Source organism: Lissotriton vulgaris, chromosome 6 (genome assembly GCF_964263255.1).
Source record: "Lissotriton vulgaris chromosome 6, aLisVul1.2, whole genome shotgun sequence".
Taxonomy (NCBI): domain Eukaryota; kingdom Metazoa; phylum Chordata; class Amphibia; order Caudata; family Salamandridae; genus Lissotriton; species Lissotriton vulgaris.
In genome coordinates this window covers 645,363,428-645,387,959 of record NC_141694.1, presented here as the reverse complement: position 1 = coordinate 645,387,959, position 24,532 = coordinate 645,363,428, and the positions used below count along the sequence as shown (strand labels likewise).

Here is a 24,532-nt window from a genome sequence, read left to right as displayed (position 1 = left end):
ATTGGGAGGGTGTGGGGGGGGAGGGGGTAGTGTGGGCAAGTCACAGCTTGTTAGGGGAGGGGAATTACGTGGTGCAGAACCCCTGCCTCGACTTTTGTTGTTGTTACCCCTATATCATCCTCTAAAGAAACTCTTTGCAGAGGAAGATTGACTGTTGCCTTTGTAAGAGGTGGCAGTATTGTCTGAGGACACGGTTTTCGACCCTCCACGGTAAAAGGAGCGACAAAAGGAGCCCAGATTGGAGGGGGACTGGAGAGATCCTATAGACTTGGCTACCTGTGTGTCTTTTTTCATTTTTTCTGATGATTTATTTACTTTGGGCCCAAAGAGATATTCCTTGTCAAAAGGAGTATTTAATGTAGATTGTTGTACTTCTGGTTTGAAACCAGAAATCCTCAACCATGCATGTCTCCTTAGTAACACACTAGCGTTGATCTCTCTAGCTGCAGTGTCTGCAGCATCTAAAGCGCATCTAATTGAGGAATTGGACACGAGTTTCCTTCCTAGACTAAATCCTAGGCTTTCGCATTGTGCTCATTTAGGAGGTGTAGTAGCAACTGCTCCATTTCGTCCCAGTGTGCCCCATCATATCTGGCCAGTAGGGCCTGGGTGTTGGCAATGTGCCAATGACTTGCTGCTTGAGCGGCTACTCGTTTACCAGAGGCGTCCAATAGTTTTGACTCTTTGTCTGGAGGGGGAGCATCACCCATAGCCTGTGAATTGGCCCGTTTACTGGCTTTAGAGACTACGTAAGCTTATAGTGGTAACTGTTCTTTAATAAAGACTGGATCTGAGGGAGCAGGCTTATACTTTTTATCAATCCTGGGGATGAGAATGCGGGCACGCAATGGATCTCTAAAGATGTCATTGGCATGTCTCATCATGCCTTTAAGCATAGGTAGAGTGTGCCTAGCCCTTTGTGTGGTACTGAGTGTTTCAAATAGAAAATCTTCCTCCAAATATACCTTGTGTAACTAAACCCCATGATATTCTGCAGCTCTAGTCACTAATACTAGATAGCCTACATTGTCATAAGGAGGGGAAGGCTTTGCAGGGTAAAGATCTGGGTCGTTATCTGTAGGTTATTATGTGTGATTATCCTTCCTAGGGTCTATTGGTAAGATATTGTCCCTCCCATTTCCATCATCATCATCAGGTGGTGGAGAGTTAGTTGGTGTAATCATTAAATAATGCAAAGGTGGAGAAGTTGGAGTAGCAGGAACGCGACAGAAGAATTGCAGGGGAGGGGTTAGTACCTACATTCTTTCTCTTGAAAGGAATAAAGAAAGGTGTGTCCTCTGACTCGGGTTTGCATTTCTGAGGTGACTTAGTAAGAACACATCCTGTATCTGGTTTTATATAAAGATCCTTTTGTTTTGAGTCCAATTTGGGAGTTGAAAATCGGATCCTGCAGCTTCAGAGGAACAGTTTTAGGTATGGGCACCGAGGATTTTGGTGCAGGAATAGAATCAGTTTTTGGAGCTGAAGGTTTCGGAGCTGAAGGAGACTTTGTTTTCGCAGTCAACTAATTCGGCTCCGAAGCGAATTCGGCTTGGAGCTTGAAGGTCTCGACTCAATCTCAAGCCAGAAGGCTTAGAGATGTGTTTCACCGAGCCGAGGTCGGGCGTCAGAAACATCTGACCGTGTCCTGAAGGCAGGGGGTGGGACTGAAGCCTTTTGTTTCGGGTGAGTTGGAGTTTGGGTTAAGGGGCGTTCGGAAGTCATGGTACGTTGACCTTATGGCAAGTCTTCTTCTAACTCTGAGTCCGATTCTGGAATGGAGATTAGTTCCTCTTGTTCTTCCTTGGCCGTTGTGCATCGATTTCGTGCTCGGATCCTGCGCCGAAGATGTCCGGCGTGTACTCGACATTTTGACTCTACATCTCGCGATGTTGAGCCTGACAGAGCGTTTTCTTCGATTGGACAGATCTGCACGCGTCGCAGTCAACTTCGTTGTGCTCCGGAGACAAGCACAAGTTGCACACTTTGTGCAAGTTGGTGCGAGTATACTTGGCACAAAACAGAGGGCAGAATTTAAACGGAGTCCTTCCCATTGACAGGCGAAGTAAGAACGATGTGGTTAGGCCAGCCAGCCTTCCCAAGATGTTCGATCGAACAGAGGTTTAACTCGACGGATATGATATGTGGAGAAGTGGAATATGCGTTCGAAAAAATAGCGACTCGAGTAGAGTGGATTGTGCACGGAGGGGAACCCGAAGAACCGGTTTCGAAGCGCAGCGCAGCAATACACGTCTGAATCCGGTGGCGGAAAAAAACTATCTAAGAATAGAGTCGATGCACATGCACAATATCACCGAAAAGAAGGAATCACCTACCTCGTGACTGGAAAGACTTCTTCGAAGAAAAACAACTTGCAAACATCCGGACCAGACACTACATGGCAGGATGATGGAAAGCATGTGATTTACAGCTCAAATGCCTCAAACTTTAGTTTCTTGTTCACTGGATATACTGGGCTACTACGGATCTCTGAGAATGGGGAAGGGGTCACTGTCTGAAATAGGATCGATAGTTACAGTGCTGGAGCTGAAGAGATCAACTAAATGAACATTGTAAAAACTTTGTATACATTCTCCATTTACCTTTGCTACCAACTACATTTATCACAGATGTTTTTTACACTAAGACAAGTGTGGGTAAACAGTACACCAATTAAGAAAAAGCCCATAAATTACTTTCCTGCTAATGAATAATCACAAATGAGATCAGTTGGTGACATACTTCTAGAAGCTAGTTTACATAGTTCTTAGAAATGTTACTTTATGTAGTCTGAAAATTCCACTCTGTTCATTCATTATTCCTAATGTACCTGCAGAGGCAGCAATCCTCGCTTCTAATTCTGACATGTCTGCACTCATCCTCTTGCTTTCTGTGGGAACAAGAGTGGATGGTGGACGTCCTCGAACATCATACAGACTCTCCACACTCCCACCACGAGAAGGAGGCAAACTCAAACGACCAGATTCACCCTGAAAACATTGAAAAACACAAATGCTGAAATCCCCAAAATATCACAAGTTAAAATCGGAATGCAATCGTATACTAACATAAGAATTTTTTGTGTTGCTGGAGTACTGGGTAATAACGAAATTCAGGGTAATGCCAATAGAAGACTGGGTGGTAAATTGTACCATTTGTAGCAGATTACAATCATTTGTACTTTCCCATCATTTAGTGGCAGTGTTCAGAAACAAAATCTATTTTTTCTGCAATAGTTCAAATAGATGTCAACGTTAATATATTCTGGAATAGCTCCCTTTCACATCCACCCACAATACATCACACATCAGAACCATCTGTGGGTTGCCAATACATTAGCACAAAGATATACAGCACATGATTTTCCCTTCCCTATCCTCTAGGTGTGGCTGGCAGATGCCTCTGCATAAAACTGTCGACCTGGCATCTAATGAAGCCAGGCATTGCTAATGGTATGGACAGTACATGCTTGTTACCAGGAAAAAATCCACAATGAAGAATTGGATAAAGGGTCCCAGTGAGTTCCTAGAAATCCTCACGTGTGGAGACAACACAACAAGTCTAACAGCTTGGTAACAGAGAGGAGATCATCCTCTGTTTGGTTTTGGTCTGCATTTGAGAAGACCTACTATCAGATCACGCAATAAAACACACTGAATAAGCACAGAAAAAAATGCTGCTGGGTGGCTATGCTTGTAATACAAAAAATATTAAAACAGTAGTGCAATCGTAAATAGTTTTCAAGTTCCAATTTTGTTAACATGATTAGAAATAATGTACTGTCTGTCTTGGAAATGCAAAACAATGATAGACTATAGACAATACCATTCCAAGACTGTTTATAAACAGTGGCCACACAGGATGCAACGCACTGCAAAAATTAAATGAATGGGAAGCACACCCTTGTAATACTGTATGTTGAGAGCATTACATTCACAAAATAAAAAAAGAAAAGATAGAAATGAAAGGGGATCTATAAATATTGAGCAGTACCATTGATCACCGGTTTGTCACGGTAATAAGATAGACCTGCTGTATTAAGCATTAACTTTCCTATATGACAACAATCAGACAAAGTCCTAAAAATATAAATATTACAAAATTGCAGTTGGACAAACATTTTTAACTTCTCTTAAGGGAGCCCAATATGGATTTGAACAGTGCGTCTAATAAATACATTTTCAGATTCAACCAAAAGTAGAAGATGTAGTTTCAGAGAGTCTACCAAAGCAAGAAAGTTATTTGTATCTCATACCTCAGTGGCAAGTTCATTATATGGTGACTTTCAACCATACAGGATAGCATGCACAATACAGAAATTAACTTTGTTAATACAAAGCTAACTGCTTGCACTTTCGCAAAACCTGCATATAAATTAAAAGGTATATGTAGACAAAATACAATCATTTTAGATGGACAGTCTTATTGCTTACCGATTGCTTGGACTGAGTCTTGATTTGTGCCAGTTTGGACTCCAAGCGTTTCATTGTATCATTGTTACTTGCTGGGTAATCACCTAGATCATTACTAGGATCACTTTTATTACTGTCAAAAAAGGAGCCTGTAAAATAATGTATGTTTTTTTATAACAAACATTTTAAAAGGTTAAATGGTTATTACTTCAGACCCAAATAAAACATAATGAATGAACAAGCCCCCACACGTTTATACATACACAGTAAATATTCACTTAAAAACACAAATTGCACTTATGGTTACAAATTAAAACAAAAATAGGGCAACTTATGGTTAGGACCATAACTAGCACAACAGCCTTGCAAATCATAATTTGCACGTTATTATCTCACAGGGTGTTTCTCAGAGAGCATCAAACAGTGTTACATATTCACAGCAGGGATGTGGAATTCGTATAGCCCGTCGCCTAGGACATATTGTTTGGGGTCAAGAACAACAAGCTTCCATGTGTATTTTGTCCTTTGGACAAGAGGCCCAACCCCCTACAGCACAAGCCCTTTGGCTGCCGGTTTACAGTATCACATTAGGGATCACGGAAGGGCATTGTCTGCAGTTAGGTAATATTTGTATACATGTGTTAATACTTTTAAACTTGTATTCATGGCTCATTAATGCAACATCTTTATTATTAGGTTGAGCACTCTAAGTAGATGTTGTAAACTCCGACTGCACTGCGGATAGTGGTTCCAGTATAAAAATGTTTACACACATTTTCAATGTTTAGCAATATGAGGCCATGTATAATGCTCCCAAAATACTCTCCGATTAGATGCAAATATTTGGGGAAGCTTGAAAGCAAGATTGAGGATTCGTTGCTTTCAAAATAAAATGTTCACAAAAAAATGCAAAAACATTTCGCTAAACTTCTGTAAAAGTTTAGGTACAATTTCTTTGCAGCCTCAGTAAGATATGCTGATGTATACTAGTATTTCCCAAAAATATCCATTATGGTAAATCAGTGTAACCAGTTTTAATAAGATTATGGAAAAGAAAAATAAACAAGCACTGGTAAAGCCAGTGGGTCTGAAATTGTTGGTCAGCTTTTTGGTTTTGTCAAGGTGTGACATGTTTTGGCATGGCTTATGTAAAACCTTATTGCTTTGGGACCTGCCCCCCCCCCTTGCCAGTATAACAAATATTGCCAAAAGCAAAACATTTTTGCTCTCAAAAAGCACACATTGCCACAGCAGTTCCTGGCAATGAACAAAACGGCTGTGTGGATATGCTCCTTGTGAAAGAACAGAATGATGTCACTCAGTGAAGTTAGCCAATAGACAGAGAGACCGACAGAATTTTAATAAACACAAAAGGTCATGGTTAGCACCAAACCTAATTAGGAGCCCAATTATTAAATAAAGTCTTAAAAGGGCACCCATATCCTTGCATTAAATGCAGATATACGGATTTTGTGAATTCACAAGACTTTACAGAAGCAGGCAAAGAAATAGTACTCCTAGAAAATATTTGTGAACTGCATTTTAGCATGAGCAAATATGCAGGTGTAGATTTGCTCATTCAAAAATCTAAGTGTTTGCAAGCTCACTTTCCCTTCAAGCACTTTTTGTCCAACCATGAAAGAAGTTTTAGGTCTGCCATTGCCCAACCATTCTCCGTATAGGAAAAGATTAGAGAAGAATTGGTGAAAACCCTTAAAACATGCAAGTTAGTAGGTTTGCGCAGACTCAAAAGGGCATTCCAACCCTGGAACGGTTGCTTACCTTTACCTTCAGCACCAGTATGTAGATATGCAGAAACGTGGCAACATGAGTGAATTGCTAGTATTTGAACCCTACTAAGGAAGGAACCCTGGCATAATCAGAGAGGCTATTTCAGAGCTCTTATATAATGAGATTGCTGCCATAATTTGTCATTGCATTACATGGCACCAAAATATTTTTTTTACAGGACAAGTAGATTTATGAAGCAACCTACCCCATGGACAAGTAGATATTTTATTATATTCCACACCATGTTCACTGGTATGTACAGCAGGGTTGTTCATTGGACAAAGTTCACTCTTGATATTATGTTATGCAGGCTTTTTGTCAAGTGTCTTCTGCAGCTCTAAGGCTAGCTTTGAAATGCTAAGGTAGGAAGTTTACCTCAGTCACATGGATAATTTTTTCCATTTACGCCTAAAAAGAAAATATCCAGCTTCTCTTCTGGCATGTTATTTATTTGTTTTTTACTGATTCTACCTCTTTTTGTTAACTGCATACTTTCAATAAAGTTCACATCACTGCTCTGTGGCTTAAGGGGACCTCATTTGGAGAGTACCACCTTCTCTGGACCCCGTAAAAGGTTGAGAAGTATGATCAAGCACTGAATAATAAAATCATCCACGTACAACTGAAACTGTGAGCACACTGGCCATAATGAATTGCAAGAAGGAATGGCTCTGTTCCACTCTAATTCAGAATTCACTGACCGCCTCTTATTGTGCAGAATCTGACCACGAAGACTAATCGTTAAAGAAATACCACAATACAATACCATCCCTTTAGTGAATCAGCGTGCTCCAGAGAAAAGAGAACGTTCCGGATGCTTGGCAAGAAGTCCACTGAAAACTGAAAGGACTGTGTAGGAGAGTAGGGTCTGCTATCCTACGGTCACCCCAATTTTTGCTTTTTGCTTCACTGGTTTTCGACATACTGAGGCTGTGGGCCTGCTAATCAGACCCCCAGCCTGCTGTTCTCTCTCTAAATTCGTAATCCATGTGCTATAGATACATACCACAATCGGAAATGAACTCCTTGTCAGCCCCTGTACCATGCACTATAGGTGCTCAGGGCATAGGTGCCACCAAGGCCTACCAGGGGCTGAAGCATAGCTTTTGTCACCCCTGGCTGGTTCTTAAATTGACACAACTGGCTGATCACTCAGCTGGGGCAAGTTGGTGTAATCACCTCTTGCTTAGATATAGTATACCTATATCTAAACCTATATCTGGACACATATAAACCTGTGAGCCACTCCTATGGAAGGCCTCATCAATCCTGGAGGCAGAGTGCGTGGTTTAATGTGAGATGGAGCTCTGGCATGAGCTGAGCCTGTCTGCAGCTGTCGGGAACAACTCCCTAAGCTGTTCCGGGATAATGCCAAACCATATACTATTAAGTGCATTATAAACCTCGCGGTTATATAGCAACTTTGGTTTGGCTTTATCAAAACATGTCGTGTAAGGTGTCATACGATTTGGAATACTATCCCCTCGACAGTTCTGTAACGGGGATAGCATTCCACCTCTCTAGAGGGAGAAGACATGTTACTTTACTCAATGCGGTTGATTTTTAAAAGAGCCTCAGATCCACAAAATGGATGCTTCTGCCACAGACACAAGTCTGACTTCCTGCTGCTGACCGAAACTCTGCAGAGGAGGCCTGGACAAAGGCTTTCCTATCACAGGGAGGTGTCACACCACCCCAGACAGGAGATAGTGGATTGTAGCAGGGAGGTTTGAAAGAAACCAGACAATGCCTGGGGAGCACAAGGCTGCCCCTTGCATAATTCGGCCAAACCGGTTCTGGGGCACACCAGCCCCTGTCCCAGCGCGGCCTGGATCAAAGGAAAGGGGTGTATCCACCCCCTTCCTGGGTCCCACCCATAGGAGGGGACCTAGCAGGTAATCCAGCCCCCTAGATTGGTATAAGAATGGGAGCACTGCCAACGCACTCCGATTATCCTGATGAAACATTTGAAACTAAACTCTGGACCCTTCGACATCCTACTCAACGTAGAAGACTGAAGGAGTGACCACCCTGTGCAAACAGGCACCATCCAGCACCTCGACGTCTGCTTTGTTGCAGTTCCCGCCGGAACTCGAGCGACAGATCGACAAGATCAAGCTTGCCTGCCTTCTTACAGCCCGATCCACAGTCCCTGCAGAGCTGAGACCCGTGGAGGTGACCGGAAGCGTGGGGCACGCCATCTTGAAAAGACCACAAGACGCTGACCGTGCAGCCCACGAGTGACCCTCGAAGCTGTACACCGGGGTCTGAGAAGCCCCAACCCTGAGCCACTCTTGCAACAAAGCTCACCCCTCTACACTCGACGAGTGCTGCGTGGGGCCCTTCTGCTTTCTTTGGCTCGACGCGTTGGCCCGGTCACTTGCCAGATGGCTTGTGGCCCCTGTGCCGGCGGAAACCTAAATACGACTTGCGATTCTGGTTGCTCCAGACTTGCACCAGCTCCTCTGAAAAGGAGCCCCCGCTCTGACCCTGCTGGTCCGAGTGAGAAGCAATCTTCCAGTCCTGCGTGGATTGCTCTTGCCAAGTGTTGTTTGCTCCGATCTTGAAGCCGACAGCGCCGACGGTGAGAGCCTGCGTGGGACAGCTCGTGACCCGCTCCTGGACGTCGCAGATGCCCCAGAGCCCACGTGGCAGCGGAGAGAAGCTCCTCGACAACCACCTGATTGCGCCCGACATTGCCTGGTTCCGTCCTGGTTCCACCCTGGTCACTGCTGAGTGACCCAGAGACTGTCCCCTCTGTTTTCAGGTACTTTTCTACTCTGATCCACCCTTGGATCACACCCCACACTTCTCCTTCACATCGCCTGCAGCATCTTCAGCTTCAAGCACCAAGAACCTGCGTGACGAAACCCGACACCACTTCGACCCTATGCACCCGCTTCCTGTGGGTGAGGTAACATTGCAACGCCGGTGTTCCCACACTGGTACACACCTCTAGGGTCTGTGTCTAAAGTTTGTCCATCTAGGTTCAGCGGAAGTATCCTAAAACTCTATTTGTGTAACTTTTACGCACCATTGACTTAACATTGGTGCATGCGTGTGCTTTAAGCGCTGCACCCGAATCCCGCGGGCTTTTCCCGACTTCAGCATTGCTTGTCCCGACTGCTCCCAGCGATTCCCTAGACCCTAGGCCTAACCACTGTACGATTGGTATCTCTTATACCACTTTCTTAATATATGGTTTGAGTGGCCACCCGCCCTCATCCATAATTGTGCAACTTTGTATGTTATACTGTGCTTTTGATTTAACGCTTGTGCCCCTTTGCTCATAAAGAGTACTGGGGATTATTTTAGAAATAAATACATATAGTTTTATAATATAAACTTGTGTGGTGTCCTTTCATTTGATATTACAGGACTGTGATTGGTAAAACAGCTCGCTTAACACGACCTCTTGAGTTTAGCCTTTAAGGCTGCTTAGTCTATGCTACCATTAAGATAGCTTGTCTAATAAGGTTGACTTACAACCAGACACCATAAGGGTTGTTTGGACTGATACAAGGTGGTTCCAGAATTGGAAACATCATATATCAGGCCAACTTCTCACAACTGAGATCAAAGATTTTCCTTAATATGATTAGCCTTTCCATTGCTTGTTTAAAATATTTGTTAGGTGACATAATCCAGGCTAAACAGAACTTCACTTCTGCCATGCACAGAGAGGGTTGGTTGCTAGGTCTGTCCTTGAGCCATGACCATTTTTATTTGAAAAGCATTTTTTATGGGTTTAAACACTGCCCAACGTACGCTTGTGACCATCCTGAGGGGTTCGTTGTTGCGGGCCCACAAACCCTCTAATGTCTACAATGTTTGGTATCACTTGCTGTGGATGTGTAGACCTCGGAGGATGTGACCCCAGCATGAGTGTTGGCAAACTCTATGGCGAAACTTCCTTTTGAAAGGCGGGGTACTTTTGGGGGGCCGGCTTTACTCAGGGGTGCAGGGGATCCTCAAACTACCACCCAAAAGGCTGGTTAATATGATGTTTTCAGGACAAAATGTCCGAGTCCCTTTGTCTGGCATTGGCAGCATCAACGGTTTTCTAGAAGTTGCGACTGGCCAATGACTGAGCTTTGGGTCCACGTACTAAAAATGGATGATAGGAGAACCAGCTCCCCCACCCAATGGGATTTGTTAATTTTTATAATTTGGTTCGCAAATGGTCTGCGAAATCAGGTTTGCAAACCATTCATAGATCAATGTTCCAGATATATTTATACCCGTTGGTAGCTCAATTCAATTTGAGTCTAACAAAAAAACACTTTTCCAACGTGCATTTCTTAAAAACTGCTGAACTGATTTACAGCAAACCAATCAAAGGCACGTCCTTGAGTAAAATTCGATTTTCGTGGCAAGTATGGTGGAATTCCATAAAGCATTTTTTCTGTATCAGAGCAAAGAATCATATGGGAACTCAAATTAGAAAGGTCACTTTTTTTACCTCCCTTTCTTCTGCCCCAGATGCGTTTGAAATCTGTAAAGCTGCACCAAAACCTCTGTAATACATAATTATATATATATGAACTGCAATAGCTGCCCATCAATAGACTATATGATTGTAAGTTAAGATGGTAGCAATAATTCCTTGAGGACCTGGAGCTAAATACTTGAGAGAATAAAGGCTGGAATCGAATATTTAAAATAAACATATCCAAGAATGGATTAGAATCTGACATCAATAATTTCTGTTTGAAACAAGCTCTTTGTCTCAATTATTAAAGAATTGAAGGTGACGTTATAGGCCTGGGCATGGAAGAACGTAACTACCTTTTACGTGGATATTTTGCTCCACTGTTATATGATCAAATCGCCACACAGATTGTATAAGTTTACTGCACTACCAGACGCTGGTCTATTTATAAAAATTGGAGAACATTTAAACAATGCTGGGCCTGTGATGTTTAAGTCTTTAAATTATCAAAGAAAGTCATTCATAAAATCACAATAACCGCTCAACACCGACTGATACTAGGTAGAACTAATGTTGATGGTTTAAAAAGGGAAATGCTACTTACCAGTATGCATCTGTTCTTGACATGTAGAGCTGCAGTTACACACCGTTACATAGATTGCCATCTAGTGTTGGGCCAGGATGTTTGCACTTGTTTTTTATCCTGAAAAGTCTTTGGAAGTCACGAGATAGGAGACTCCTCCTTTGGATCACATTGCGCATGGGCATCAGTTCCAGCCTTAGATTGCAGGGAAATGATGGAGGTTTTTAAGAAACAGGAAGGATGCCCATGTTAGCTTTATCTAATTAAGATAATACTGGAACAGATAAAGGTAGCCGGGGAGGCGGGTGGGCGTGTGTAACTCTGCAGTTCTACATGCTAAGAACAGATGTATACTGGTAAGTAGCATTTTCCATTCGAGGCAAATGAGCTGAAGATTACACACTGTTGCATAGATTATATAGCAGTACCCCCTCTTAGCGGCGACCACTAGTATCTGTTGCGGTAGTTTGAAATAGTGTTTTGAGTACAGCCTGGCCCACAGTAGCTTGTTGTTTAGTTTGCACATCTACACAATAGTGTTTTGTGAATGTGTGCAGTGTAGACCATGTGGCTGCTTTGCAGATATCATCTAAGGGAATGTTCCCTAAAAATGCCATTAAAGCCCCTATTTTTCTTGTAGAGTGGGATTTAGGGGGAACAGATAACATACGTTTAGCTTTGTGGTAGCAAATTTGCATGCATTGGACAATCCACCTAGCTATCCCAGATTTTGATATGGGGTCGCCTTTGTGTGGTGGTGCGAAAGAAACGAAAAGTTGTTCGGTCTTACAGAAAGGGTGTGTTCCCTCAATGTAGTAAAGCAATGCTCTTTTGACATCTAAGGTATGAAGAGCTCTTTCTGCGACTGTTTGTGGCTGCCAGAAAAATACGGGCAGATCCACAGATTGATTGAGGTGGGAGGGAGAAATGACTTTAGGAAGGAATTTAGGATTAGTTCCGAGAACAACCTTTTTATGATGCATCTGCAGAAAAGGTTCCTGAATAGTTAGTGCTTGTAATTCACTAACTCTTCATAGAGAAGTAATAACTACTAGGAAAGCAACTGAATTGTAGTTCACATTCATGTAAAGGTTCAAATGGAGGTCCCATTAGCCGTGTGAGAACAATGTTTATTTTCCGCACAGGTGAAGGTGGTGCTCTGGGAGGAATTATTCTTTTGAGGCCTTCCATAAAGGCTTTTATGGCAGGTACTCTGAAAAGTGATAGATGCAGTCTATTTTGTAGATATGCTGCCATGGCAGCAAGATGCAGTCTAATAGACGGGTATGCTAAGTTACATCTTTGGAGGTGTAGTAAGTAGCCTATGATGTGTTGGACATACACATCTAGGGGATTGATGTTGTTTTTATGACAATATATTACAAATCGTTTCCACTTGGCTGCATAGCATGCTCTAGTGGTGGGATGTCTAGCTTCTTTAATGACGTTCATACAGTCAGGGGGAAGGTTAAGGTAACCGAATTCTAGGACCCTTAGGAGCCAGATCACAAGGTTGAGCTGGGTCCGGGTGACTGATCTCTCCACGGTTCTGGGTTAAGAGGTGTGGAGATAAGTATAGTTTTTGGTGCGGCACTACAGAAAGTTGTAACAATGTGGTGTACCACGGTTGTCTGGCCCAAGTTGGAGCAACTAGAATGAGAATTAGGGAATGTTGCTGTAGTTTGCGCACCACTAGTGGAATGAGTGGGAGAGGCGGAAAAGCGTACACAAATCTGCCTGACCAGTTCATCCATATTGCATTGCCTTTGGACAGTGGGTGTGGATATCTGGCAGCAAAGCTTGGGCATTTGGCGTTTTCGTGGGTGGCGAAGAAGTCTATCTGAGGTTGTCCCCACATCTGAAAGGTTGAAGAACTTGTGGATGAAGTTTCCACTCGTGGATCTGTTGTGTCTGATGGCTCAACAGATCGGCTATGGTGTTTTGTACCCCTGGAACATGTTGGGCGAAGATGAAAATGTTCTGAGGTATAGCCCATCTCCATATGTTCTGTGCTAGCTGAGAGAGTGTGTCCCACCTTTTTTTTGTATGTAGTACATGGCTGTCATGTTATCGGTGCGGACTAAGACAGCCTTGCCTGATATCTGCTTTTGGAATGCTTTTAAGGCTAGGAATATGGCTAGTAACTCCAGGTGGTTGATGTGGAGTAACTTCTGTTGTGCTGTCCACCTGACCTGCATGGTGTGTTGCAGTAGGTGAGCTCCCCAGCCGGAGAGCGATGCGTCCGTTGTCATGACTATTTGAGGAACCGTCTCTAGGAACGGTCGCCCGTTGGAAAGGTTTTTGGTGCTCCACCAATGCAGAGAGCGGTGAGCACGACCGTCCACCAACACTAGATCTGTTAACTGACCTTGAGCCTGGTTCCATTGGCGTGCTAAGCACTCTTGAAGGGAACACATCTGGAGTCTTGCATGAGGCACTATGAATATGCAAGAGGCCATCATCCCTATGAGTTGCATGAACACTCTAGCTGGAAGAGAGGGTTCAGGTTGAAATGCAGTTAGAAGAGCTTGCATGTTTGCTATTCTGACAGGAGAGGGATAAGCTAGCGCTTTTAAGGGTGTTTATTGTGGCGCCGAGGTATTGTTGTATGTGGGACGGTTGCAGATAGTACTTGGTGTGGCGCACTGTGAACCCAAGGTCGTGGAGTAATTGGATTGCTGCGGGAGTGTGTTGTACACAATGGCTGTATGAGTTGGCTTTCATGAGCCAGTCGTCTAGATATGGGAAGACGTGAATGTGCTGTCTTAAGTGTGCTGCCACCACCACTAGGCACTTGGTGAACACTGGTGGTGCTGTGTGATGCCGAATGGGAGTACTTTGAATTGATACTGCTGACCGTTTACTACAAATCTGAGATACTTCCTGTGAGCGGTGTGAATGAGAATGTGGAAATAGGCGTCCTTGAGATCTAGAGTAGCAAGGAAGTAGTTTTGTGAAAGAAGGGGAAGGAAGGACCTGCTGGAGTGTGACCATGTGGAAGTGGTCTGATTGTATGTATAGGTTTAGGGGTCTGAGGTCTTAGAGAGCCGTCCTTCTTTGGGATAAGAAAATACAGGGAGTAAACTCCCTTGTTTCGTTGGTGCAGGGGAACTGGTTCTATTCCACTTTTTAGTAAGAGGGATATTACCTCCTGTTTTAGCAGTAACAAATGTTCTTGTGACATTGGACGCTGTTTGGGTGGTATGTTTGGAGGGTAGATGCTCGTTTGAGACAGTAAGCCGATTGAATTAATTTTCGCACCCACCTGTCTGATGTGATGTTGGTCCAGACAAGAAGGAATTGTTGCAGTCTTCCCCCGACTGGAGTGGAATGGTGTGGGGGAAGTGGAGGGAAGTCATTGGGTAGGGGTGGAGGCAGAGCGGGAGTTGTTTGTTTTGCCTCTGCCTTTGTTATCTAGTGAAGGTGGATTGGGTAGGGGTTTTATAAGAAGTGGAGGGGTTATCGGAGGAGTAGCCTCTGGTGGTGCTTCTGTAGGATGAGAGACAAAAGGAGCGTCTGGAAGCTTGCGACTGCAAGGCTTCCATAGATTTAGCTGTTTCAGTATCCTTTTTCCTTTTCTCAAGGGATACGGCAACATTAGGGCCAAATAGGTGTTGCTCATCGAATGGTTGATTGAGGATGGAATTCTGGACTTCAGGTTTAAAACCTGAAATGCGTAGCCAGGCATGCCTATGCAAAAGGACACTGGTATTAATTGCCCTTGAAGCAGTATCTGCCGCATCTAAGGCACAACGGATGGAGGTATTGGTGATAGTTATACCTTCTTGTATGAGTTCATTGGCACTATTTTTATATTTGTCTGGGAGATGCTGCATTATGGATTCCAGCTCATCATAATGTGCCCTGTCGTACCTTGCTAACAGTGCTTGAGTATGGGTGATGCGCCATATGTTTGCTGCCTGTGACGCCGTCCATTTGCCATAGGCGTCCAGGAGTTGACTCCTCATCTGGTGGAGGGGGGGGGCCTCACCTAATGTTTGGGAATTGGCCCTTTTTCACGCATTGGAGGCTACACGGGAGTCTAGTGGTGCGGGCCCTTTAATGAATAATGGATCTGTAGGGGCAGCCTTATATTTTTTCTCGATCCGAGGATTGAGAAATCGAGCCCTGACTGGATTTTTAAATACCTCTGGTGCATGCTTAATGACCCCCTTAAGCATGGGTAGAATTGAGGTGGACCTTTGTGTGGTGTGTATGTGTCCATGAGAAAATCTTCCTCCACAGGGTGTGCGTAGGTCAACCCCATTGTATTGGGCAGCTCTATAGACTAGTTGGTTAAAGCCCATAGTGTCCTCGGGTGGGGTGGGGGGGTCGGGGGGAGGCCTGCAGGGGTATATGTCATCCTGGGGAACGTTAGGGACATCTGGGGTGCTATAATCATCCAAGGGGTGAGGGGAGTCATGAGGACTAGGATTCCCTAGTGGTTCATTGTCCACACCTCCCCCTGTACCATCAGAGGTGTTATCCACATGATCATCATCTTCTACTGGAGATGGGGATGGTGTAGGAGAGTAATATGGTGGGGGAGGAGGTGGAGGCAGAGGAAGAAAAGAAGGTGAAGGAGGAGGGATCCTTAATGGAAAGGTTGCAATGTCTCTCTTTTTAGAACGAAGAGCCGGTGTAGGCGCATCTAGTGGTCGTTTTTTGGAGCTAAGAGCCAATTGACAAGTTTTAGGATCCTTCAGAAGAGTTTTTGGTGTAGGATCTGGTCGAATTAGTTCCTCTGTGTAAGGTAGATCCTTCGGTGTCGAGGTCTTTGGTTCCGGAGGCTTTTTCGGAACAGACTCTATAGCTGTTCTAGGTTCTTTTGGCTTTGAACCGTGACCGTTTGCTGTGTCTTCGGTCGGTTGAATGTGGTGTTTCCTCAGTTCCAAGACCTTTCTCGGGTCCGAGGCATGGGAGTCGGGGCCCTTCGGTGGCAGTTTTTTGGTCGTCTCTTAGTGTGTTCTCGGTGTCGAGGAGCCGGTGCCAGTCTTCGGCGCAGAGTGCTTGGATGTCGAAGCAGCAGTCGGAATGGATGAGGAAGAGGATGGCTTCTTTTTCAGTGCTGGGATGTCGGTACCGGGGGTAGGCTGACTCGAGCCCGAGTCGCCTGAAGGCTTAGTAGGCTTCTTTACCGGGCCCAAAGGCGTGGCATGGGAAGCAGTCTCTCGGAGTGCACCTGGGCCCGAAGGTGAAGGTGTGACTGAAGCCTTTTTCGAGGGAGGGTCGGGGTCGACGGATGTACTTACGACCCACTGTGCCAGAGTGATGTCCTCGATGTCAGAGTCCTCTGCTTCAGAGTCACTTTCGACCTGCTCCTGTTCTGGTACGTCGATGCCCTCTTGGAAAATGTCGTCAGGGATCGAAGATGACGAGCGAGCCATGGTCCTTCGAGCTCGTCAGTCCCGAATTGTCTTTTTGGAGCGGAACAGTCCCTGGCCTCGTGCTCCGGTGAGAGGCAAAAGCTGCACACCTCATGGAGAGAAGCGTGGGGAAACTTCGACCCACACTGAGGACACTTCTGGAATGGCGCCCTTTCCATGAGCCAGAAGATAAGGCCCAGGTAGGCCCGGAGGCCTTCGGCGACGACCGGAATCGATGACTTCGAAGTTGTTGAGACTCGCCTCAAAAGGGGAACGCGTTCGAGACAATACCGTCGAAACGGGAGAAGGATTGCGCGCCGAAAGTAGAATCGATTCAAAACCGGAGCGCTGGAAACCCATCCGAGCCCGATGGCGGAAAAATACAATCTAAGGATGGAGCCGATGCCCATGCACAATGTGATCCAAAGGAGGAGTCTCCTATCTCGTGACTTCCAAAGACTTTTCAGGACAAAAACAAGTGCAAACATCCGGGCCCAACACTAGATGGGGATCTATGCAACAGTGTGTAATCTGCAGCTCATATGCCTCGAACAAATGTATTTGATAAAAGTGTAGTGTTTGTTCCAACCTTGATGAACTTTATATTAAATGGGAAAATGGAAGAAGAGTGCTGAGGAATCTAATCAGTTCTAGAAAGAAAGCATTAACCTTCTTGATCCCAAACCAACAAAAACTCTTTAGAAAGGTTCGGCCATGGAAAGAGCACAAAGCTCCCTTTCCCTTCTCACTGATGTCCATGTCAGAAAAAACAGAGCTAAGCTTCATAATGTAAGAGGCTATGGGTGCAAGGGTTTATACATTAGCCTAGAAAAGATCAGGTAGTGGTCTTATACCTGTATTAAGAATGTTCTTCTAAATATTAGAGAAGGCAAATAAGGCTTGCACATGTATAGTTGAATAACAGTTTCTGGTAAACCAAGTGCTTTTTTATAAGACATTCTAGGAACAAGATAAGTCAATAGTCCTGTAGAGAGTAAGACAGTAACACCCTAGCCATGTGATATTTTCGTGTGCCTCGTGATATGTCAATGCCACCTCCATAGCCTTGAATATACAAGGTAGGAAACACTTTCAAGGATTGGCTCACTGACCTAATATACTGTCAGGAGCAGCTCAACAATTATGCAGAGCTGCTTCATCCGGCTTCCAGGCCTAACGATATTTGGGACCCTTTGAAAGGCTACCTCCTGAAACATCCGTTAGCTACTCCTCCCTCCAATGATAAAGTGTAACTGCTTGTGATGTATTACTGTAAATTGATCGCATGAAGTTGTACTCTGCCCCCCAGGTCAATAGCAGATCATTTCCCATACTTTCATGCTAACTGCACTGATCAATGTCAGGGTTCCATTACTCTATAGTAGGTTGTCGGTGATGTGATATCTTGTAATAGACTAAGGTGAATGTTGACCTGTGCCGACACGTACTGCTCTCCCGGCCAAATTGTTGAGCCCCTACTCAAAAGATTAAGGGTAACGTTATGGACTTTGCTGACTGTATCCGGTGCTATAAGTTGCCTCTGCCTGCAATGCATACAATATTTTAATTGGTGCAGTTGTGTCTGGAAAATTATGGATTTTTCTTGGACTGTAACTTCTCTTTAACCGCATCGCTGCGGCAGCTTTTCCCGCTGTGTGCGGCAATTTTCAAAAAGCCGCGTTACATGATGAGCTCAGCTCGTCATCAGCATACGAGCGCCGTAGCTGATGACTAGCTGAGCTCGTCCTCAGCAGCGAAGAGGTTAAAAAAAATAGATCAATAAAGTAAAAAAAGAAAAGGTAGGAAACACTTGCTCTTCATGTGTCAGTCTATTAGCTTCAGGTACAGCACAGAGGAGGCAGGAATCTAATCACCTTTTCATAAGGAAGCGCACAGCATAGGAAAGGTTAAACTTTGTTGCTCAATCAATGGAGCAGCCCCAAAAATAAGGACTGGCATAATCATGCTATGGCATTTTGAAGTCTATAGCTGTTACATACCCTGATCCCAAATATATAAAGTCTTGCGAATCAATGCAAGAGAAGAAAGAATATCCTGTGCCCAAGTTGGAAACAGAAAATAGGCATATACAGGATTATCACTTCCCTCTGCTCTTCAATGTACTAAACAGTTTCAGCAACATGTGCGATAAAAGTACGTTTTTGAAGACAACAGGGTTTTCCATTGCCTTCAGCCTCTGATATAGTGTTGCAGCATAAAAAACACAGTTTATCTGATACAGCTTATTTGAGTAAAAATAAAAACACAAAATAGTGGAAAATGCATTTTCAAAATCAGTGTCAGTTTTTCTTTACAGATTATACCTGTACTGGTGGCAGAATTACTTTGGCCTTCATCTGAATACTGACAAGGATACTGCAGAGACTCTTCAGCACCAGGAAAATACTGCAAAGGGAACAAACAACATTAGAAAAAGCATTGAAAAAGCATTATTTTTGCTTCAATTAAAAAAGAAGTACTGCTTAGTAAGAGCATCTCCTCTCACTTGCTATACAGGCAGTTGATTTGGTCAGAGTTCTGATAAATCATGCTGTGCTGATTAGCCTATTTGTGCAAAATTCCCACTATGTACTTGAAAATTCTCAATGTTGATTTTGAGAAGGAAGACTGGCAGGCTTCACCACGGCAACGATTATCTGCGAATGGGGCAAGTATGCCAAAATGGTGAAGAGTCTGCACCCGCAAGTTTTGTAATAAACATGGGTTGAAGGGAATTTCAGGATGGACTCATCATATTCAAATTTACTTCTGGCTTGGCAGAGTTAAGAACATTTCCATTTATACATACAGAATTATGCACCTAGTCACCACATTGAATGTAAACATTCTACACACTAAAAAAAAAAAGATGGACTTCAAAATTAATAGCAGTACCATGGGAGCACATTTCTGACTCCTCTAGGTATCTTTGTGCACCCAGCTCATTATGAAATTGTACTACCATGGTACTTGCAAACACTGCCACATGACCGAGTGGACTCAGTGGACATCATCCCCCACCTGGCTTTGCGCCAAGAGGCACTGACACTCCAGGCCTGCCAGTGATCAAAGCAACAATCTCCTGGAGAGTGGGATACTTGCAAACACTGCCGCAGGCAGACTTCAGGGCATTCATCCCCCATCCGCCTTTGCACCAAGATGTGCCGGCGTTCCATGCCTGCCTCCAGCCGAGAGGTTATCAGCGCAACAATCTCAGCAGGGCAAGATGTACCCGGGCCCAGGGCAGGCCCATCCATACCGGTCAGAGCCTGGAGGAGGATCGACTAGGCCACCCTCTGGCATCTAGCCCAAAAGATACTGTTAGAAATATTGGCCATTTCAATTGTTTCTTTTGTTGATCTAACAGGCCGTGCATTAGTATAGAAGAGTGTTCAAAGTTGATTTTCTTCCCCGGATTCAATTGAACTCTCAAAGTATAAGATTGAATGGGAAAAATGAAGGCTAAAGATGTGGCTAACAATCCTTCTACTACAAAGAAAGTTCCCAAATCAACAGTAGGGAACTGTGATATGGACAGAAATGATGGTCTTCTGTAGGAAGTGGAGAGGCTATTAAATCCTTCCACTGATCTTTATCTGTTTCTCCAAAATTACGTCCCTACCCCGCAAAGAAGAGGAGATCAACGAAGATTGTCCCCGACAAGTTTACTAACTTGAAGAATTACACATCTTTCTCCCATGAAACTTCCTAAAGAACAGCTCAAAACTCAAGTACTGTTGAACAGAGTAATAGGGACAATGCTTTGGGTTTGGTTAATCCGGATGTACAATGTGAAAAAATACTTGCCCCTCTCTTCATTCAGGGTGACGACAAGCTTGGTGGGGAAGAGAAGGTAACCAGTGACCATAATATCCAGCCTAGTGGAGGAGGTGGAGGGATGGGTCAGGGTCAGGGACCTGAGACTGGTAATAAAAACCCTGGAAGAGAAAATTGACATGGGCGTGGTGCAAAAGAGTATCACTAAGGTCACCCCACTTGTTGAGGTCTGTGGGGAGAATACGTTTTCAACACCCCATATTCTTTCCTAGCACAGGTGGACATGCTTATGAGACCCCATGTTTCTCACCCAGCACAAGGTTCTATAACCCCGGGCAACCTTTCCCCACTTTAACACTAGAAGGTTAGAAGAGACAATACATATGCAGAAGCTTTGTCCAGGAGGAGGAGTGGGCGGTGAGTGGGGCGCTGGATAGTCAGTTGTGACTCAGGCTGGGGTAGCCCAAGGGAGACTGACACTTTCAGTGGGGCACCTAAGGAGGAATGTAACTATCATGGCAAGCCTACCCACTTTTACCTTCAGCAAAGAGGACAGTTGGCGCCTAATGAATACTGTTACTGAGACCACCATCCTTGAACCAGTGCCAGAATTTCTTGTCCCTAGTCCCCAAAGTTACCCAGGAGTGCAGGAAGTCTAGGAATTTTTAACCAACAAAGCCATCCATTGGTTCGGGAAAGTAAAGAGGTGCTATTCAATCATAATGGGCACTATATTAAAAGTTGGGCAAATTGAGACCTCGGGCGATCCCTGTGACTTGGTGCACTTTACTAGGAACTTACCAGTAAATCAAATATGCCAATCATGGAGAACAAATCACAATTTACACGGGGAGCACTTGCACTCTGGCACTGATCAGCAGTGACAAAATGGTCTAGCACATAGTCAAAAATGCAGAAGGTACACGCAAAAGTCCAGGGAACCAAGAAAGAGGATACCAGTCTAACACTTGTGTACAAAGTAGCAATGCTAAAATCAAGTATACTATCCCTGTGTCCCCTAGAGCACGTTAAACCCCCAAACAGGGGACCACCCTAGACTTTTTGGGTAATTTTCCTTTAATGGATATCTGCAAGGCTGCTTCATGGTTAATGCGACACACCTTTACAAAGCGGTATTATGTAGATGCCTTGAAGCATCAACAAGCGTTAGATGGCCATTGAGAACATTCTTTCAAACATCTGCTTTATCTTCTATGCAGAGCATGTCAATCTACAGTCACAAATGCTACGAAAGAAAATGCTTACTTACCCTGTAACCATCTGTTTGAAGAGTGTAAGTCTGCAAATTTGCATGTGCCCACCCTCCTCGTGGAAGCCAGCGTAGGTCACAGAAGTTACTTGCCCTATATCATTTACCATGCAGAGCATTCTCGGTCAGCGACACTGCGCTCCACTTACCCGACGTGCCCAATTAAACGGAAAACAATCTGGGGTGGAATCCGTGTGTGGGTGCACTGTGGACCAAGGGAAGAGGACAACCGGTCTTGTGATTTGAAATACATTCCAAATGCCCATCCCCAATAGTAGTTAGCAATAGTATGTAGAGCAGATGTATCTGCAGCTACAAATATTTTTTTACTGATTGCCCTACCGCCATCTCTTTAAGAGAGTTGATACCTGCACAGTAGTGTCTTGTGGAAGTGTCTCCAAGGATCATGTATCTGCTTTGCAGATGTCTTGCAAAGATACACTGGGCATAAAACTGGCCCACCTCCCTTCTCCTTAGTGGGATGTCTTTTCAGCCCCTGAGTAATAGAGGTCAATTGTTTCCACTAGCCATCTTGGTTACTGCTGGGTCTAGTTTTTTGTCCAATATGGAAAAGCACCGCTTTGTAAGTCAATCCCATCCAAATCGGAAAAAAACCAGCCAACGCGTTTCGTTCTGAAAACAGAACTTCTTCAGGGCGAAATGGTTGTTCCAATGCACATTGATTTCCAGTCGTAAGAAATCCTCTGTATTCTTATGCTCCTTTATATTCCGAATTCCCCAAACAGAGCTCCAAATTAGAAGTAATGTATTTGCCCCACTCGGATATTAATCATTTTGCTGGTGCGTAGTAGTGCTAGGAACCAGTTAGTTTCAAAGCAATTCTTTATCTAATGGCAAAGATCTTAAGAGCGCAGGTCCTAACAGGTTAGCTGAGACGGCGGCTTTTTGAAACTGCGGAACGCCGCGTTGTTGATGCATCGAGATCAACACTTCAGGTGACTACCGGTTTGATATTCATTGCTCTGGACTGTGAAAAATAGAAAATATACACATCGTACCTTATAGGATGGACTGCGCTCTTAAGATCTTTGCCATAAAGGAGCCCCCCCCCCACCTTCTTACGACTGGAAATCAATGTGCATTGGAACAACCATTTCGCCCTGAAGAAGTTCTGTTTTCAGAAAGAATGAGCATTGAAAATTTATACCAAGACTCAGCGTCTGTATGTGAAGACACTAAGAGAATTGCCTAGTTTGTTCGATTTGGATGGGATTGACTTACAAAGCGGTGCTTTTCCATATTGGACAAAAAATTTACTTTTTACCCCAGGTTTGGGTGATGCTCGTAGGACAGGGAGCATTTGGAAATAGCACGCCAGAATTTGAAGACTAATTTGAGTGGTGAACTTAGGATCGGTGGCTTTCTTTTCCTTGACAGGTCCACTGTCCAAAGTGGTGTTGTATAAATAAACTGCTGGGTCTAGTGGTTGTGTTGAGTAAGGACTGTGACAGAAGGTGTGGAGTGGAGACACTACCGTAGTTAGAAACATTGGGTGTTCGCCTATAACAATTTGGTCCTTGTACATAGTTAAGCATAGTTCATGTACTGTGAGTACAAGAACACTGTTTTCAATGTGAGATACTTGTATGTGTCTTGTAAAGCGCACTGCTGCCCTGAGGCGTCGTGGCGCTGTAGACCGTTGGGGAACCCGTCCTGGCTATCCCTGTGAGATGGTCCCTACTGGGTATCTCCAAGGTGAAACCAGGCATCCCCGGCGAATGTGGGGGGCAGTTGTAGAGCTGAGGCAAGCTAATGCCAAGAGTTGCCGAGTGTGATCCCTGGTTAGAGTAGGCACCGTGGCGAGAATAATCGAGTCCGCTGACCCTGGTCCACGACCCTGCCACGTCGGGAATTGAACCCTGGTCCCGGGCTGTTCTCTGCTTACGGGTCTGCCGCCTCTAACCAGTGAGCCACACCACTCCACCACTTAAGTGAAGGTTAGTGTATATGTTGAAAGTTTGGCTTTTAAGTTGAGAACACTAGTATCATGGCGGATGTCTTGAACTTTCAAAACTATTGGAATGAGCGATAATGGGTGAAAGCACCCCAGCTTACTGACAGGGCATTTCCTAGTTGAAGATAATGCCTGCATGTGAAGGTCTGGCATTTTGTGTTTTCTGCTGCTGCAAATAGGTACATCGAATAGGTTCCCTATTGTAGAAATATTTTGTCTACTAGACTCTGTTTTACTTCACATTTGTGGGAAGCATTAGTTTGCTCAGCTCAACCTTGTTTTTAACCCTGAAACGTATGTGCTATCAAATGTATGTTTCTAGCAATTGCTCTCTTGGATATAGACTATGTTAGATCTGTGCTCAGGAACATCTTTCTCTTCTCTGGAGTTGAGGTAAGAAGTTTTCCAATTCACTGTAAACTCCAGTTGGTGTAGTAAACTCACCACCTTAGGTAAGATTGTTTTGCATTGATTGGAGTTGCTAGTCTTTACCAGACATTTGTGTAGGCTAGGATACACATTAATTAATGATCTTCTGAGCAAGTCTACAACCACTGCCAAGATTTTGTTAAACACTCTCAGCACTGACAATTCACCCCTCTCATCACATGTGGAAGAAGGCATCCTTTTGATTTATGGTTGCCAGGTAATCATTCTCTTCCAACAAACCTCATGCAATATTGTCTTCTTAAACCTCTAGCTTCTGACAAACTTGTTGACAAAACAGAGGTGCAGTTTTGGCTGCAAATTAGTCTTCCTTTGAATTCCGAAAAACTGAGTTAATCACTGTGTTAATTTTCTCTTGGGTACTCTCTCTATTGCCTATTTTTGTAGCAGCTCTTGTACTTCCAACAGGAGCAACTGTTTGAAATCCTTTTGAATCTTTGTTGTTTTGGTGGTATTTTAGGTGGTGTTTTCAGAACTTC

General features: G+C 44.2%; 1 protein-coding gene across 4 annotated transcripts in view; it reads right to left on the bottom strand.

The window, feature by feature from the left end:
* Window positions 1-24,532, bottom strand: part of MAP3K7 (mitogen-activated protein kinase kinase kinase 7) — a 319,714-nt gene that overhangs the window by 142,044 nt on the left and 153,138 nt on the right. For all 4 annotated transcript variants that reach the window (XM_086926641.1, XM_086926642.1, XM_086926644.1 and 1 more), the window contains exons 9-11: window positions 18,909-18,990; window positions 4,434-4,561; window positions 2,831-2,990 (exon numbers count right to left, since the gene is read on the bottom strand). In XM_086926641.1, the coding sequence (XP_086782767.1) occupies window positions 2,831-2,990; window positions 4,434-4,561; window positions 18,909-18,990 (370 nt within the window). The remainder of the gene's footprint in view (window positions 1-2,830; window positions 2,991-4,433; window positions 4,562-18,908; window positions 18,991-24,532) is intronic.